General features: G+C 42.0%; 1 protein-coding gene across 5 annotated transcripts in view; it reads left to right on the top strand.

Annotated features, from left to right (window-relative positions):
• The window catches only part of TUFT1 (tuftelin 1), a 50,110-nt gene that overhangs the window by 7,330 nt on the left and 24,452 nt on the right, over positions 1–18,328 (top strand). For 3 of the 5 annotated variants that reach the window (XM_027533598.1, XM_027533584.1, XM_027533573.1), the window contains exons 2-3: positions 17,481–17,555; positions 17,966–18,067. In XM_027533598.1, the coding sequence (XP_027389399.1) occupies positions 17,481–17,555; positions 17,966–18,067 (177 nt within the window). The remainder of the gene's footprint in view (positions 1–17,480; positions 17,556–17,965; positions 18,068–18,328) is intronic. The other 2 variants (XM_027533609.1, XM_027533590.1) reach the window with 1 other exon arrangement.

The following is an 18,328-nucleotide window of genomic DNA, read 5'->3' as shown; positions in this document are numbered from 1 at the left end:
GAGACCTGTGAGCCCAGTGGGTTAGGAGTCTCAGCCAAGAGAGAGTGGTCCCCCAATCACTGCACCTAGCCTCTTTGACTTTTCTGGGGCTTTCCTCGACCTGACCTCTTGGGAACCGTTGTTTCAAGAGGCTGGCTATTTCCATTTCTCAGAAGGGAAAAATTGAGGTGGCTGCTTCAGAGACCACGGACATTCCAAGTGGAAACAGGGAACAGGATCAAGGGACAAGATGGTGGAGGAGTGTATTTTAGGGTACGGGTAAATTAAGGATGCTGGTTTTCAGCTGAGGGGCAATCTTACTCAGAGGCCCTTGACTCTCATCTGCCATTCAGTCCTCGTGGCCCTCATAGCAGCCTGGGGAGTGGGAGCTGGGGAGACATATTTTTCCATGGATCTTTCCACTATTCACGTGAGCCTGAGGTGTGGGAACCTCTGGGGCCTCCCTGTTTATCTCCCTATCACTGTTCCTTAGCGTCTTGATCTCTAAGCCCTTAGCTATGTGTTTACCCCATCCCCGCTCTGAGGAGTGAGTCACAGCTGGAGATTTGTTTGAACAGAGTGGAGAGGCTGCCTATAATTTAGAGGTGGCTGGGCTTCTCCCCAGGAATGTTTATGAGGTTAGAGGCTGCTTACCTTGTGATTAGCTCTGTTCCTTTTTCCCTAGAGAAGATGGCTCCCCTTCCTATCTTGCAGTTCAGAGAGTCCCCAGAGGGGACCCCCCTGCTAGATATTTTGGGGTATTCCTAAAGCTCCCTGAAGCCCGCTCACAGCCTTGGGGTCCCTCCAGCCCCAGAAACCAGTGGCACCAAATAGAGAGGGGCCTGGGTTTTCCTCCTTGGCTATGGTTTGGGGTTATGGGGTGAAGTCTGTGGCCTTACAGACTGGATCGTCTGGTTCTGGAGGATGAAGTGCCAGAAAGAACCCTAGATTTATTCATAGGCTCCTTTTATTTTTTTATGTATTGAAGGTGCACGGGCTTAGTTGCTCCATGGCGTGTGGGATCTTCCTGGACCAGGGGTAGAACCCGAGTCTCCTGCATTGGCAGGCGGATTCTTTACCATTGAGCCACCAGGGAAGCCCTCACAGGCTCCTTTTAGACAGTTGGTTTCACATACTCCCCTCCCTTGAAGTTTTCCTAGAGCTCCTTGGGAAAGTCAATGCTGCCTGACTTTTGGGAAGTGATTTATGGTTTGCAAAGTGCTTTCACACTGTTCCTAAATATCTACTGCCTACTTGCCTAAAGTACAGGCAAGGTAGGTATTATTACCCCCTATTTTGCAGATGGGAAATTGCCCAGAGAGATAAAATGATTTGCTCAAGGATTAGTAGGTGCCATTTGTACTCAAACCCCACTTCTGTCTCGAAGTTTAGTACTTTTTCTTTCCGTCTCTTTCTTTTATATATTTTATATAGGAGTGTCACACAAATGCATTTTTGTTGCAGACATTTCAAACACTGTAGAAATATTGATATATGACCTGAAAGTCCCTTTACTCCTCTGATTTCTTCTGTGTGTTCAGTCGTGTCCAACTCTTTGCAACCCCACGGACTGTGGCCTGCCAGGTTCCTCTGTCCATGGGAGTTTTCAAGCAAGGATATTGGAGACGGTTGCCATTTCCTCCTTCAGGGGATCTTCCCAACCCAGAGATCAAACCCGAATCTCCTGTGTTGCAGGCAGATTCTTTACTGCTGAGTAGACTTTTTCTAGCTTAGTGTGTATGAGTTCAGTGCTTTTCTGTTGTGGTTACTTTCAAGAAATGCCAGTGTGGCATGGTGGTTAGGAGTATAGACTCTGGAATCACAGGGCCTGGGTTTGAATCCTGACTCCTCTCCTTATTAATTATGTGACCTTGGGCAAGATACTTATATGACTCAGTTTTCTCATCTGTAAAATGGGGATTTATACCTAGCATATAGTTGTCTTGTGAGGATTAAATGAGTTAATACATATAAAGCACTTAGAACAGGACCCGTAGGGCTCAGCACATAGTATTCGCTTTATTTAGGAGCTGACAATTACTAATTCTCTGAACATATATATGCACTTAAATAAATAAGAGGTCATATTTTATGAATTAAATTGTGACTTGCGTTTTTCACTTAATATACCTTTTTAATATTTATGTGGCTGCATCTGGTCTTAGTCGTAGCGTGGGATCTTCACTGCATCATGTGGGATCTTTGGTGCACAGCCCCTCTATTGCAGCGCGTGCAGTCTCTGTGTGTGGCATGCAGCCTTTCTAGTTGTGGCACTTGGGCTCCAGAGCACATGGGCTTCAATAGTTGCAGTGTACAGACTTGGTTGCTTCACGGCATGGGATCTTAGTACCCCGACCAGGGATCTAACCTGCATCCTCTGCATTGCAAGGTGGATTCTTAGCTACTGGACCACCAGGGAAATCCCTCACTTAATATATCTTGGAGGTCTTTTCCTGTCAACTTGCAGAGGTTTACTTATCAGCAGTGTAGTATCTCATAGCATGGATATTACTATACTTAATTCACTCCCTCGAGACTACTTATGCTGTTTCCAGGCCTTTAAGTATTGTTAAGAGGATTGCAGTTAACATTTTTACACATATATCTTTGGGTAAATGTGCATGGATTTTCATAGGGCATATTCCTAAAAGTGGAATTAGTCAAAGGGTTTAAAAAAGTATGCACTCTTAATATTGGCCAAATTGACTTCTAAAAATACTTGTGTAATCTCTGATGATACGCATTTGAAATTAGTCTTTTTTCCTGCATCCTCACCAATCCTAGGTATTATCAGTATCTTTAAAATTTGCCATTCACTTGATCTAAAAATGATATTTCTGCAGGATTTACATGAAGTAACTCACTCACTTTACTGAAAAGCAAGGAAGGATACCTTTGTATATGGGAAGTTGTTTTTTTTTTCCTGTCACACCATGTGGCATGCGGGATTTTAATTCCCTGATGCCCAGGGATCGAACCCATGCCCGTGCCCCTGCAGTGGAAGCACAGAGTCTTCATCACTAGTTCACCAGAAAAGTCCCTATACGGGAAGTTTTAAAACATAGCAAATAAAATGGTCACCTGTGTACTGAACAGCCACCTTAAGAAACAGAACATTAGCAATACTTTGAAGCTCCCTGGGGTCTCTTATGGATCATAACCCTTCTGCTTCCTCCACAGAACTTTGGAATTTTGTGTTTTTATTTTTTTTGTTTTTTATTATACTTTTACTACATACTCAAGTAATGTATTGCTTAGTCTGACGTGTTTTGAACTTTGTGTACATGGCGTCATCTGTATTCTACTGCTTACTTTTTTGCATAATATTAATTTTGAGATTCTTTCATGTCGATGCATGTAGCTGTAGTTCATTTATTTTCACAGCTGAATATACTGGTTCATTGTATTACTGTGACAGAGTTTATTCACCCGTTTCCTTGTCAGTGCACCATTCGGGTTGTTTCCAGTGTTTTCCCACTGCAAGCAGTGCTGCCGTGAGCATACTTCTACGTGTCTTATCTGACACTTTTCAAATCAAAATTTAATGAAATTCCCCCCAAATGATAACTCATTATTATTTTAATTTTTGCATTTCCTTTATTACTGGTAATGTTGGGCATCTTTTATATGTTTTTTAGCCATTTGTATTTCTGTTTTAAATTCATTCATTCATTCATTCATTCCTTTATTGGCTGTGCCGGGTCTTCATTGCTGCCTGTGGGCTTTCTCTAGTTGCGGCAAGCAGGGGCTACTCTTCGGTTGTGTGCATGGCTTCTCCTTGCAGTGGCTTCTCCTGTGGCAGAGCACAGGCTCTTGGGTGCCTGGGCTCAGTAGTTGCCGTACACAGGCTTCAGGAGTTGTGGTTCGTGGGCTCTAGAGCACGGGCTCAGTAGTTGTGGTGCACGGGCTAAGTTGCTCTGCAACATGTGGAATCTTCCCGGACTAGGGATTGAACCCATGTCTTCTGCATTGGCAGGCTGATTCTTAACCATTAGACCACAAGAGTAGTCCCTGTAGTTTTTCTTAGTGTTGCCTTTCTTGGTCTTTGCTCATTTTTTTTCTTGTTTCCCCCCTTTTCATGTCTGCTTTTTTCCAGTGTTCTATACCGCTTCTCTAAACTGAGGAGTCTAATGTTCTCAAAAGAAAAGGAATTGGGAAGATCCCAGATGACATTACCTGGAATTCACGCAACACATATTCTTTGACATGCCTACTCTAAGCAAGGCACCGTGCTAAATAAGCCATCAAGTCTTCAGGAGCTTATGATTTTATCGGGGAGAAGAGCAAATAAGTAGTTATGAAGGAATGGGGCCTGTGTTACAGTTAGGGTATGTAGGATGCAGTGGGTGCAGGAGCAGGCTATGACAGAGGGGTGCTGGCATAGGATTGTTCGAGCAGAGCCTTAAGGTTGAGTGCAATTCTCCAAGGAGGCAAGGGAGGGGAAGGGAATCTCAGAGGAGAGAACAACAGGGACACCTTTGGGGAGGTGGAAACGTGTATTGCATTGGAAGGCTCATCAACAGAAATTTGGATTTGGGTGCTTTGCTACAGTTGGATCAGGAAAGTTTGGAATAGCTCGTGTCGGGTACAGGTGAGGTCCTGGTGGGAGTCAAGACATTATGTGATCCGGACAGTGATAATAGGTCTGATCATAAGGGAATTTTAATGCTATGATAAACAGTTTTTAATTTTTTTTTTTTTTTTGCTTTAAAAAAAGGCATACATTTATGTATGTATGCAGTAACATACATTCATAAATGTACAATCAAGCAATTTTCACACACTGGACACTAACCATCACCCAGATCAAGAAACAAATCATTACCAGTATCAGGGAGTCCCCTTTTGTCCCCTTCTAGTTATTATCTACCCTCTATCCTCACGGGTAACCACAATCCTGACTTCTGAAAGCATTCTTTATTTTGCTTGTTTTTATACTTTTTGTAGAAATGGAATCATATGGTATGCTTTATTGTCTGACTTCTTTTGCTTAACCTATCTAAAAACATATCCATAACATATCCATGTTGCATGTCCATTAGTTCATTCTTTTCCATTGTTGTACAGTGTTCTGTTATGCGGATGGCTATATCACAATTAATCCATTCTACTCCAAAACATTGCTAATTTTGGCTATTGTGAAAAATGCTACTATGAACATACTGGTGTGTGTTTTTTATGGGGAAAATATATATGCATTTCTATTGAGTAGATAACCAGGGGTAGAATTGCTGTGTTATAAGATGCTTATACGGAGAAGGCAATGGCACCTCACTCCAGTACTCTTGCCTGGAAAGTCCCATGGATGGAGGAGCCTGGTAGGCTGCAGTCCACAGGGTCCCGAAGAGTCAGACACGACTGAGTGACTTCACTTTCACTTTTCACTTTCATGCATTGGAGAAGGAAATGGCAACCCACTCCAGTGTTCTTGCCTGGAGAATCCCAGGCAAGATTCTGGGGGAGCCTGGTGGGCTGCCGTCTATGGGGTCGCACAGAGTCGAACATGACTGAAGCAACTTAGCAGCAGCAGCAGCAGGATGCTTATAGGATTGAAGGCAGGAGAAGGGGACGACAGAGGATAAGATGGTTGGATGGCATCACCGACTCGATGGACGTGAGTTTGAGTGAGCTCCGGGAGTTGGTGATGGACAGGGAGGCCTGGCATGCTGCAGTCCACGGGGTTGCAGAGAGTCGGACACGACTGAGCTACTGGACTGAGGGTGTCACTCATGTGTTCATCTGTGGTAGATACTTCCAAAGTGACTGTGATTGATTGTGATAATGAGTAAACCCTCCATCAGTGTATGAGAGTTCTGATTGTTCTATAGCCCCTAACACTTGGTTGTTTTTTTTTAACCCTTCATTCTGATGGGTATTTTGTGGTATTGCCTTATGGGGTTAGTTCCTAGTTCTTTGATGACATGGCTAATGAAATAGAACCCTTCTCATATGTTTTATTGGCTATGTGAATATCCTCTTATGTGATGATTCTATTGAAGTGTTTTGTTCATTTTTCTGTTGGGCACCACTCTCTCTCCCTCTCATGTTCCCTCCCTCCCCTTCTTTCTTCCTTTAAATATGCTCTTTATTTTGAAATAATTTTAGGTTTACAGAAAAGTTGCAAAGATAATACTCATATACTCTTCACTCAATTTTCTCCAATGCTAGCATCTTATATAACCATGGCACATTTGTCATAACTAAGAAATTTTTACTGGATATAATACTGGTTAACTAAATTATAGACTTTAATTGGATTTCACCATATTTTTCACTAATATCCTTTTTCTGATCCAGGATTCAGTCCAGGATATCATGTTGTTTTTTGTCTTACAGAAATTCTTAATGTATTCTGAATATCCTTTGTCAGATATTCATAGAATGGATATCTTCTACTCTGTGGGTTGTCATGCACTCTTTTAATGGTGTCTTCTGATGAATGAAAGTTCAAAATTTTAATATAGTCCAATTTATCAATTTTTTACGAGAAGGATTTTTTTATGATGTGTTTAAGAAAAATTTTGCCTTTGTCAAGGCCGTAAAAATGTTCTGAAAGATAGAAAGTGAAGTTGCTCAGTTGTGTCCAACTCTTTGTGACCCCATAGACTATAGCCTGCCGTCCATGGGATTTTCCAGGTAAGAATACTGGAGTGGGTTGCCATTTCCTTCTCCAGGAGATCTTCCTGACCCAAGGATCCAACCCAGGTCTCCCTCATTGCAGGCAGACTCTTCATCATCTGAGCCACTAGGGAATCCAAAAAAAATATTCTATAAAAACCCTTATTTTTCTGGGAATTCCCTGATGGTTCAGTGGCTAAGACTCTGCTCTCCTGATACAGGGGGCCTGGGTTTGATCCCTGGTCAGGAAACTAGATCCCATGTTTCACAACTAAGACCCAATGCAGCCAAAAAAAAAATTAAAAACCTTTATTTTTCTGCTTTTCACATTTACATCTGCAATCCACTCAGAATTAATGCTTATATATAGTATGAAGTAGGAATTAATATGTATTTTCTCCCATAACAAGGCATGTTTATTTTAACCTGTATGCTTATGGAAAATATTTTAAAGAGGAGCATTGTCAAATTTTGAGGAACTGGCATTTTTGTATGTCTGTGTGTATTAGTCACTGTGTTCTCACTGAAATGTTGTACTGTCCATCTTACCAGCTAGTAAAGTAAGGCTGAGGGAGAGTAAAATTAATACACACAACAAATGAAAGTCAGAGCTAATGTTTGGGCCAAGGTCTAACTGTTCTAAATGCTGTTCTTTTTCTGCAAAGTAGGTAGAAAATCAGTCTGGGCTTGAGGGATAATGGACCAGGCAACAGACCTGGTGGTGATTTGGGTACTCCTTGTTATGTATCATCTCATTCTATGGAAATAAAATATGCTTTCTAAAAAAAAAAATAAGTATATGAAAAATAAAATGAAAGAAGTTGATCATATCCTACACTGAAGTTGTGGGTCAGTTAGGCTGAATAAATTAGTCTGATCTATTCACGGAGTATTAGTACTGCTGCTGCTGCTGCTAAGTCGCTTCAATAGTGTCCGACTCTGCATGACCCCATAGACGGCAGCCCACCAGGCCCCACTGTCCCTGGGATTCTCCAGGCAAGAACACTGGAGTGGGTTGCCGTTTCCTCCTCCAATGCATGAAAGTGAAAGTGAAGTCGCTCAGTCGTGTCCGACTCTTTGCAACCCCATGGACTGCAGCTACTAGGCTCCTCCATCCATGGGATTTTCCAGGCAAGAGTACTGGAGTGGATGCTTAATGTGATGAAAATTAATGATGAAATATTAAAGGGGGGAAGCAAGTATATAACTGTATATAGTAGTATGCCTTTCAAAAATGTGCATAGAAAAAATTGTAAGGAATACATTTTAGTAGTGGCTATTTTAGAGTAGTAGGATAATAATTACTTATTTCCTTTATTATTTCTTTAATTTTTATCTCTGTAGGTATTTTTTTAACACAGTTGTAGATTCACATGCAGTTAAAAGAAATAATAGAGATCTTTTGCATTTACTTAGCATTTCACTTTGACTTTTCACTTTCATGCATTGGAGAAGGAAATGGCAGCCCACTCCAGTGTTCCTGCCTGGAGAATCCCAGGGACGGGGGAGCCTGGTGGGCTGCCGTCTATGGGGTCGCACAGAGTCAGACACGACTAAAGAGACTTAGCAGCAGCAGCAGCAGCAGCATTCCTCAGTGGTAACATCTTACAAAACCATAATGCGCTGTCACAACCAGGATAGTGACATCAATACAGTCAAGATATAGACTGTTTCCATCACTACAAAGATTCTTCAGCTTCCCATTTTAGAGTCACACCCACTTCCTTTCCACCTCCTTCTTCTCCCTAACTCTGGAACCCCTTTGCCTGTGCTCTGTTTCTGTAATTTTGTCCTTTCAAGACTATTAGATACATGGAATCATATAGTATGTAACCTTTTGTGATTGGCTTCTTTCATTAAGCTTAATTCTTGGGAAATTGATGTTGCATGCGTCAGTAATTAGTTCCTTTTTATTGCTGAATAGTAAGCATTCCATGTTTAATCATTCACTTACTGAAGGGCATCCAGGTTGTTTCTGGTTTTGGGGTATTACAAGTAAAGCTGCTATAAGCATTAGCGTGCAAGTTTTTAAAAAATGTTTATGTATTTTTAAGTGGAGGATAATTGCTTTACAATACTGTGTTGGTTTCTGCCATACATAACATGAATCAGCCATTGGTATACATATGTCCCCTGCCTCTTGAACCTTCCTCCCACCTTCCACCTCAAGTGTGCAATTTTTTGTGTGAATGTAAGTCTACATTTCTTTGTGATAAATGCCCAGGAGTATAATTCCTGGGTCATATGGTGATTGTATGTTTAGTTTTTAAAGAAATTCCAAACTATTTTTCAGAGTGGCTGTGTCACTTTATATTCCCACCAGCAACGTGTGAGTGATCCAGTTTCTCTGCATCCTTGCCAGCATTTGGTGCTGTGGTCTTTGTTTTAGCCATTCTAATAAGTGTGTAATGATATCTCACTGTGGTTTTAATTTGCCTTTCTTTAATGACTAATGATGTTGAACATCTTTTTACATGCTTATTTGCCACCCGTATATTTTCTTCAGTGAAATATCTTTTCATGTCTTTTACCCATGTTCTAACAAAACGTTAGGGAATAAAATCTTTGTATTTATGAGAGATATTAGTTTGTAGTTTTTTGGGTTTTGTTTTCTTTTCAAAATTGTCTTTGGTCTTGGTGCCACAATAAGAATAGCTTTCATAAATGAATTTGAAAGTGTCCTTCCTCTTATTTTCTGGATGAGATTATGTAGAAATAGTATTGGTGCTAATTTTTAAAATACTTCATAGAATTCTCCAGTGGAGTCATCTGGGCCTGGATATTTCTTCTTAGGGAATTTTTTTTTTTTTTTTTTGGCTCTGCCACATGGCTTGTGGGATGTCAGTTCCCCAGCCAGGGACTGAACCCAGGCCATGGCAGTGAAAGCCTGGAATCCTAATGACTAGGTCACCATGGAACTCCTCTGAGAATTTTAAAATTATGATTTAAATTTCCTTAATAGTTATAAGGCTATTCATATTACCTATGTCATATTAGATGAAGAACTTCAGTAGTTCATATTTTTTTGAATAATTGATTCGTTTTTCTAAATTGTCAAATTTATGCTCATAGAGTTGTTCATAGTATTACCTTATACTTTTTATACCTCCAAGTTCTGTAGAAATATTGTGTTTCATTCCTGATATTGGTATTTATGTCTCTCTGTTTTCTTCTTTGTCAGTCTTATTTGAAGTTATGAATTTCATTGATCCTTTCAAAGAATAGCTCTTTGTTTCATTGGTTTTTTTCTATTGTTGTTCTGTGTTAAATATTATTTATCCATGCTCTTATTTTTATTAAGACCTTTTCCCTGCTTGCTTTGAGTTTTGTTTTTTTTTTCCCTAAATTCTTGTAGTGGGAGCTTAAATTATTGATTTGAGACTTTCTTTTCATCTAATACATACATTTAGTGCTATGAATTTCCCTCTCTTTAAAGGGAGTTTCTCTTGCTTTCCCTCTCTAAAGAACTACTTTAGCTATATCCCACAAATGTTGATGTTTTGGTTTTTCATTTTCATTCAGTTCAGCGATTTTTAAAAATTTCCTTTGACAGTGTCTTTTTGACCCAAAGATTATTTAGAAGTATGTTGTTCAGTTGCCTAGTGTTTGGAAAATTTCCCATTATCCTTCTGCTATTTATTTCTGGTTTGAATCCATTGTGGTCATATAACGTCCTCTGTATGATTTCAGTTCTTTCAAATTTGTTGAGCTTTTTCATAGTCCAGATTATGGTCTGTCTTAGTATGTGTTCCATAGATCCATGAAAACAATGTGTATTCTGCTGCTGTTGGGTGGAGTATTCTGTAAATGTTGATTAGATCTTGCTGGTTGATGGTGTTGTTGAGTTCTTATATATTCTCGCTAATTTCCCCCACCCCAATTGCTCTGTCAGTTGTTGAGGGATAGGTATTGAAGTCTCTAACTATAATTGTGGATTTGTTCTATTAGGTTTTGTTTCACATATTTTGCAGCTTGGTGTTTGGTGAATATACATTTGGGATTGCTCTGTCTTCTGTGTGGATTACATTACGTAACGTCGTTTTCTATTTATGGTAATTCTCTTTGCTCTGAAGTCTACTTCTATCTACTTCATCTGATATTAACATAGCACTCCTGCTTTCCTTTGATTAATATTTGCATGATATATCTTTTCCCATTCTTTTACTTCAACCAGTCTATATTTTTATATTTAAAGTATTGAATATGTTTCTTATAGACAGCATGTAATGAGTCATTTTAAAAAATCTATTCTGCCAACCTGCTTTTTATTTTTTGGTTGTGGTTGTACAGCTTACTGGATCTTAGTTTCCCAGTCAGGGGTCTAGCCTGGGGGAAAGTATGGAGTCCTAACCATCGGACCAGCAGGGAATTCCTGCCAATCTGTATTTAAGTGATGTATTTAGACTGTGTACATTTAGTGTAATTATTGGTATGGTAAGCCTGCTATTTTATTTTTGTTTGTTGTTTGTTTTCTTTGTCTTTCAGCCATTATTTCTTTCAGCAAGTTGAGTACTTCTTCAACTTTCTTTCTTGTCTCCAACTGAGATTCTGATGACACAAATAGAGATGACCTCTCAAGGCCCAAATCCAGGCTAGTCTGTGCTCTTCCAGTTAAAATGCCATGGCTGAACCCAGGATGTGGCAGTGAAAGCATCAAATCCTAACCATTGGACCATCAGGGAACTCCCGAGACTATGCTTTAATCAAAGTGCATGCCTGTGTACTGCGGAAAAGAGTTAGCAGCCACTTTGGCTATTTTGGGCTTCACTGGTGGTTGAGTTGGTAAAGAATCCGCCTGCAATGCAGGATACCTGGGTTCGATCCCTGGGTTGGGAAAATACCCTGGAGAAGGGAATGGCTACCCACTCCAGTATTCTGGCCTGGAGAATTCCATGGACTGTATACTCCTTGGGGTCACAAAGTTGGACACAAGTGAGTGACTTTCACTTTCACTTGGCTATTTTGAAATCATTTCTTCTTTTTTTTGTAATGTTCTCTTGACCTAGATGTCGTGGAACACTCACTACGCATTCAGATAAGGCTTACCTTTGTTAGGGGCTGTGGCAGACAGCTGCCCACAAGGAGTTAACAGTTAGAAGATCACATGGCTCACAAATAAGTGAGAGGCACTTGCCACCAGAGGCCTTGTGAAGCAGAGGGAGCAAAGGGAAGAGAGTATGTGTTTCCCGCAGGATGTAGGGAAGTGTCATGGAAGATGTGGCAGTTGAATGCAAACTCTTGAGGGACTCACAGGTGCCCCTGGTGAAAATAAGAAGAAAGAACAGTTAGGCAAAGGAAATTAAGAGAGTGAAGTTACTAAAGTAGGAAAGCATGGGGCATTTTGGACCAGGGGCAGTGAAGACCAGTGACAGCAGAGGCGAATTGACTCAGATTGTAGAGAGCCTTAAAAGCCACACTAAGGGTCTGGGTTTTATTTGATAGGAATTAAGGACTTCCGTGGTGGCTTAGATGGTAAAGCGTCTGTCTACAATGAGGGAGATCCGGGTTTGATCCCTGGGTCAGGAAGATACTCTGGAGAAGGAAATGGCAACCCACTCCAATACTGTTGCCTGGAAAATCCCATGGACGGAGGAGCCTGATAGACTACAGTCCATGGGGTTGCAAAGAGTCGGACATGACTGAGCGACTTCACTCACTCACTCAAGTGTTTCTGTAAAAGCTAGCTACATTGCCAGGTTTGGTAAGCCTTAAGGGCCATATGGGAGTGTCTTCAAACTTTCTTGTATTTGGGCTTGTTCCAAGAACTGGGAAGAGGCTAATATTTGAATACTTTCCTCTTATGTGGCTTCCCCAATGGCTCTGCTGGTAAAGAATCTACCTGCAGTACAGCAGACACAAGAGACTTGGGCTCCATCCCTGGGTTAGCAAGGTACCTGGAGAAGGAACTAGCAACCCACTCCAGTATTCTTGCCTGGAGAATCCCATGGACAGAGGAGCCTAGCAGGCTACAGTCCATGGGGTCTCAAGGAGTCAGACATGACTGAGTGACTAAGCATACACTCTTAAGTGGCAGAGAACAACCTCCATATATTTTCAGTTAATCTTAAACAAAAAAGCTAGTAGTTGGATGGTAGTGTTTCCATTTTATAGGGTGAACACAGGGTATCTGATTACAGAGGCTGATTACTTCTCCACCCATTTGTTCTTTCTTGTGGAGGAAGATCTGTTGCCTCCCAGAGAAGCTTCTCCCAGCTTTCTGGGCAGAGTCTATTCTTTCTTCCTCCTGTCACTCCATCAGATATTTGGAAGGTTAGGAGGATTCCTCAAAACTGTTAAGAGTTCAGTTAAGTTGATTTGCTCAGTCATGTCTGACTCTTTGTGACCCCATGAACCACAGCACACCATGCTTCCCTGTCCATCACCAACTCCCAGAATTTACCCAAACTCATGTCCATTGAGTTGGTGATGCCATCTAACCATCTCATCCTCGGTCGTCCCCTTCTCCTCCTGCCCTCAATCTTTCCCAACATCAGGGTCTTTTCAAATGAGTCAGCTCTTTGCATCAGGTGGCCAAAATATTGGAGTTTCAGCTTCAACATCAGTCCTTCCAATGAACATCCAGGACTGATTTCCTTTAGGATGAACTGGGTGGATCTCCTTGCAGTCCAAGGGACTCTCAAGAGTCTTCTCCAACACCACAGTTCAAAAGCATCAATTCTTCGGTGCTCAGCTTTCTTTATAGTCCAACTCTCACATCCATACATGAGTAGAGGAAAAACCATAGCCTTGACTAGATGGACCTTTGTTGACAAAGTAGTCTCTGCTTTTTAATATGTTGTCTAGGTTGATCATAACTTTCCTTCCAAGGAGTAAGCGTCTTTTAATTTCATGGCTGCAATCACCATCTGCAGTGATTTTGGAGCCCCCAAAATATAAAGTCAGCCACGGTTTCTACTGTTTCCCCATCTATTTCCCATGAAGTGATGAGACTAGATGCCATGATCTTAGTTTTCTGAATGTTGAGCTTTAAGCCAACTTTTTCACTCTCTTCTTTCACTTTCATCAAGAGGTTCTTTAGTTCTTCTTCACTTTCTGCCATAACGGTGGTGTCATCTGCATATCTGAGGTTATTGATATTTCTCCTGGCAATCTTGATTCCAGCTTGTGCTTCTTCCAGCCCAGCATTTCTCATGATGTACTCTGCATATAAGTTAAATAAGCAGAGTGACAATATACAGCCTTGACATACTCCTTTTCCTATTTGGAACCAGTCTGTTGTTCCATGTCCAGTTCTAACTGTTGCTTCCTGACCTGCATATAGGTTTCTCAAGAGGCAAGTCAGGTGGTCTGGTATTCCCATCTCTTTCAGAATTTTCCACAGTTTATTGTGATCCACACAGTCAAAGGCTTTGGCATAGTCAATAAAGCAGAAATAGATGTTTTTCTGGAACTCACTTGCGTTTTCCATGATCCAGTGGATGTTGGCAGTTTGATCTCTGGTTCCTCTGCCTTTTCTCAAACCAGCTTGAATATCAGGAAGTTCACGGTTCACATATTGCTGAAGCCTGACTTGGAGAATTTTGAGCATTACTTTACTAGCGTGTAAAATTAGTGCAATTGTGTGGTAGTTTGAGCATTCTTTGGCATTGCCTTTCTTTGGGATTGGAATGAAAACTGACCTTTTCCAGTCCTGTGGTCACTGCTGAGTTTTCCAAATTTGCTGGCATATTGAGTGCAGCACTTTCACAGCATCATCTTTTAGGATTTGAAATAGCTCAACTGGAATTCCATCACCTCCACTAGCTTTGTAGTGATGCTTCCTAAGGCCCACTTGACTTCACATTCCAGGATGTCTGGCTCTAGGTGAGTGATCACACCATCGTGATTATCTGGATCATGAAGATCTTTTTTGTACAGTTCTTCTGTGTATTCTTGCCACCTCTTCTTAATATCTTCAGCTTCTGTTAGGTCCATACCATTTCTGTCCTTTATTGAGCCCATCTTTACATGAAATGTTCCCCTGTTATCTCTAATTTTCTTGAAGAGATCTCTAGTCTTTCCTAGTCTATTGTTTTCCTCTATTTCTTTGCATTGATCACTGAAGAAGGCTTTCTTATCTCTCCTTGCTATTCTTTGGAACTCTGTATTCAAATGGGTATGCTGCTGCTGCTGCTAAGTCACTTCAGTTATGTCCGACTCTGTGTGACCCCATAGACGGCAGCCCATCAGGCTCCCCCGTCCCTGAGATCCTCCAGGCAAGAACACTGGAGTGGGTCGCCATTGCCTTCTCCAATGCGTGAAAGTGAAGAGTGAAAGTGAAGTCGCTCAGTCATGTCTGACTCTTCAGGACCCCATGGACTGCAGCCCACCAGGCTCCTCTGTCCATGGGATTTTCCAGGCAAGAGTACTGGAGTGTGGTGCCATTGCCTTCTCCATCAAATGGGTATTTCTTTCCTTTTCTCCTTTGCTTTTCGCTTTTCTTCTTTTCACAGCTATTTGTAAGGCCTCCTCAGACAACCATTTTGCTGTTTCTCATTTCTTTTTCTTGGGGATGGTCTTGATCCCTGTCTCCTGTACAATGTCATGAATCTCTGTCCGTAGTTCATCAGGCACTCTGTCTATGAGATCTAGTCCCTTAAATCTTTTTCTCACTTCCACTGTATAATCATAAGGGATTTGATTTAGGTCATACCTGAATGATCTAGTGGTTTTCCCCACTTTCTTCAGTTTAAGTCTGAATTTGGCAATAAGGAGTTCATGATCTGAGCCACAGTCAGCTCCTGATCTTATTTTTGCTGAGTGTATAGAGCCTCTCCACCTTTGGTTGCAAAGAATATAATCACTCTGATTTCGGTGTTGACCATCTGGTGATGTCCATGTGTAGCGTCTTCTCTTGTGTTGTTGGAAGAGGGTGTTTGCTATGACCAGTGCATTCTCTTGGCAAAACTCTTATTAGCCTTTGCCCTGCTTCATTCTGTACTCCAAGGCCAAATTTGCCTGTTACCCCAGGTATTTCTTGACTTCCTACTTTTGCATTCCAGTCCCCTATAATGAAAAGGACATCTTTTTTGGGTGTTAGTTCTAAAAGGTCTTGTAAGTCTTCATAGAACCATTCAACTTCAGCTTCTTCAGCATTACTGATCGGGGCATAGACTTGGATTACCGTGTTATTGAATGGTTTGCCTTGGAAATGAACAGAGATCATTCTGTCATTTTTGAGATTGCATCCAAGTACTGCATTTTGGACTCTTTTTTGACTATGATGGCTACTCCATTTCTTCTAAGGGATTCCTGCCCACAGTAGTAGATATAATGGTCATCTGAGTTAAATTCACCCATTCCAGTCCAACTTAGTTTGCTGATTCCTAGAATTTCGATGTTCACTCTTGCCATCTCCTGTTTGACCACTTCCATATTGCCTTGATTCATGGACCTGACATTCCAGGTTCCTATGCAATATTGCTCTTTACAGCATCGGACCTTGCTTCTATCACCAGTCACATCCACAACTGGGTATTGTTTTTGCTTTGGCTCCATCCCTTCCTTCTTTCTGGAGTTATTTCTCCACTGATCTCCAGTAGCATATTGGGCTCCTACTGACCTGGGGAGTTCCTCTTTCAGTATCCTATCATTTTGCCTTTTCATACTGTTCATGGGGTTCTCAAGGCAAGAATACTGAAGTGGTTTGCCATTCCCTTCTCCAGTGGACCGCATTCTGTCAGACCTCTCCACCATGACCCATCCATCTTGGGTGGCCCCACACAGCATGGCTTAGTTTCCTTGAGTTTGACAAACTGTGGTCCGTGTGATCAGATTGGCTAGTTGTCTGTGATTGTGGTTTCAGTCTGTCTGCCCTCTGATGCGCTCTCTCAGCGCCTACCGTCTTACTGGGGTTTCTCTTACCTTGGACGTGGGGTGTCTCTTCACAGCTGCTCCAGCAAAGCGCTGCTGCTGCTCCATTCTTTCTTCCTCCTGTCGCTCCATCAGATATTTGAAAGGTTAGGAGGATTCCTCAAAACTGTTAAGAGTAAGATGATATTTATACTTCTGGACCTCATGGCAGGGTATGACCAGATGACCTGAAAGTCACTTTTGTCTTGGCTAGTTCAGCACCCATCTTCCCATCATTAGCTGCGAGAGGCATGTACTCCTCTTTATGCTGTTATAATATCAAATATGGAAGGAGCCTTAGAGATACTTAGTTCAACCCTTATTTTTCTAGTGAGATACACGGATCCGGAGTTGCTAAGCCTCTTGTCTACCTGTATGTGTTACACGGGTTACTGGCAGGGTTTGGTGCATTCTGCCTTACTGATCCTCTCTCAATGTTGTTATCTCCCCAGATCTCCAGCCCACCACTTTTCCCTCTTCTTGCATATTTTCCCCCTCAGGTTTTCTATTTTCCTCACAATGAAAAGAAGGTTTTTAAACCTTCTTTAAGTTACGAAAGAACACCTGCTTCTTCCTTTGAAATTAGGCTGATCTACTGTATCGCCTGCTTTCTTCTGGATAATTTCTGTGTGGCTCATAGAAATAGGGGTTTGGATTCAGGTACCTTCCTATGATTTGGTTCAGGAAAGATATCCTAGTCTTGTAAAGGGAATCAGTAACTTCCTGGGTGGATGTCAGGTGCAGAAGTTCTGAACTGGGGATGACCAATCCAGGGATGCCTTCTGAACAGTGGGGAAAGGAGAACGCACACAATGTGCTGTGTGAAGAACACTGTCAGAGTCCCTGGAGACATCCTCATCACCCAAGAGTGAACTGACCTTGGGCAAGCTGATGTACCTCTCCGACCTCAGCTTTTCTTGTCTATGAAATGGCAATAATAAAACCCACTCTACAGGACTGGCAAAAGTGCATGTGTACTGGTAGTAGACTGTAAAGTGAGAGATTATTGTTGCTGTGATTGTCATTATTAGGGCAGCGTGGACGTGCTCAGGCTGACTCTCCAGAGTGAACTGACAGGAGATGAACTTGAACGCATAGCCCAGAAGGTATCGAGATTGCTGGTGGAGCGAGGCCTCCTCGTCTCCGCCAGTTCTCCTTCCTTGCTGCTGACTCCTCAGCCCAGTGCTGGCTGGAACCATCTCCTCTGCTGCCTGGGAGCATCTCCTTTCAGACAAAGCCAGCCGACCTCAGCATCGTGCCTTGCTTTGGGGATGTAGAGGCCCCCATTACAATTAAAACTAACCTGCAATTTCAACTAATTCTCCCATCCTGTGTTCTTGCTGCTGCTGCATTCATCCTGTGGCTTCGGGTTGAGGTTCTGAAATAAATCTTTGCAGGGAAACATTGGACTAACCCTTCAAGTCTTTTGAGCAGCAGTTCTGCATTGGTTGAGGGGCAGAAGTTCAGTGCTGGTCGTATGGTTTCTGATCCACTTTTCTTTCCCTCTCTCTGGCAGGCGGGCAGGAAGACCTATGCCATGGTGTCCAGCCGCTCAACTAGTCATTCTCTGGCCTCAGAACTGGTGGAGTCCAATGATGGACACGAAGAGATCATTAAGGTAGGCTTAGTTCACTTTCATGGTTTATCCCTCCTCTCTTTCTCCCTGCAGACACAGGAGAGGAAACGGCTGCCTTCACCAAAGGGCCTTGTGGTTTGACTGGGAAGAACCAGATCTGTGATACTAGTTCTTGGCTGTCTGTCTCCTGGAAAGATCTTAATTAACACCAGGAGATCACAATCAGGCTATGGTGGCTCTAGTGCCACCTGGCACTCGGCAGGGGAATGGATGAGATGGCCTTTCCAGGTGCTTATCTACTGT

This window comes from Bos indicus x Bos taurus, chromosome 3 (genome assembly GCF_003369695.1).
Source record: "Bos indicus x Bos taurus breed Angus x Brahman F1 hybrid chromosome 3, Bos_hybrid_MaternalHap_v2.0, whole genome shotgun sequence".
NCBI lineage: Eukaryota > Metazoa > Chordata > Mammalia > Artiodactyla > Bovidae > Bos > Bos indicus x Bos taurus.
The sequence above is the reverse complement of the archived record's forward strand: the minus strand, read 5'-3'. Positions and strand labels throughout refer to the sequence as shown.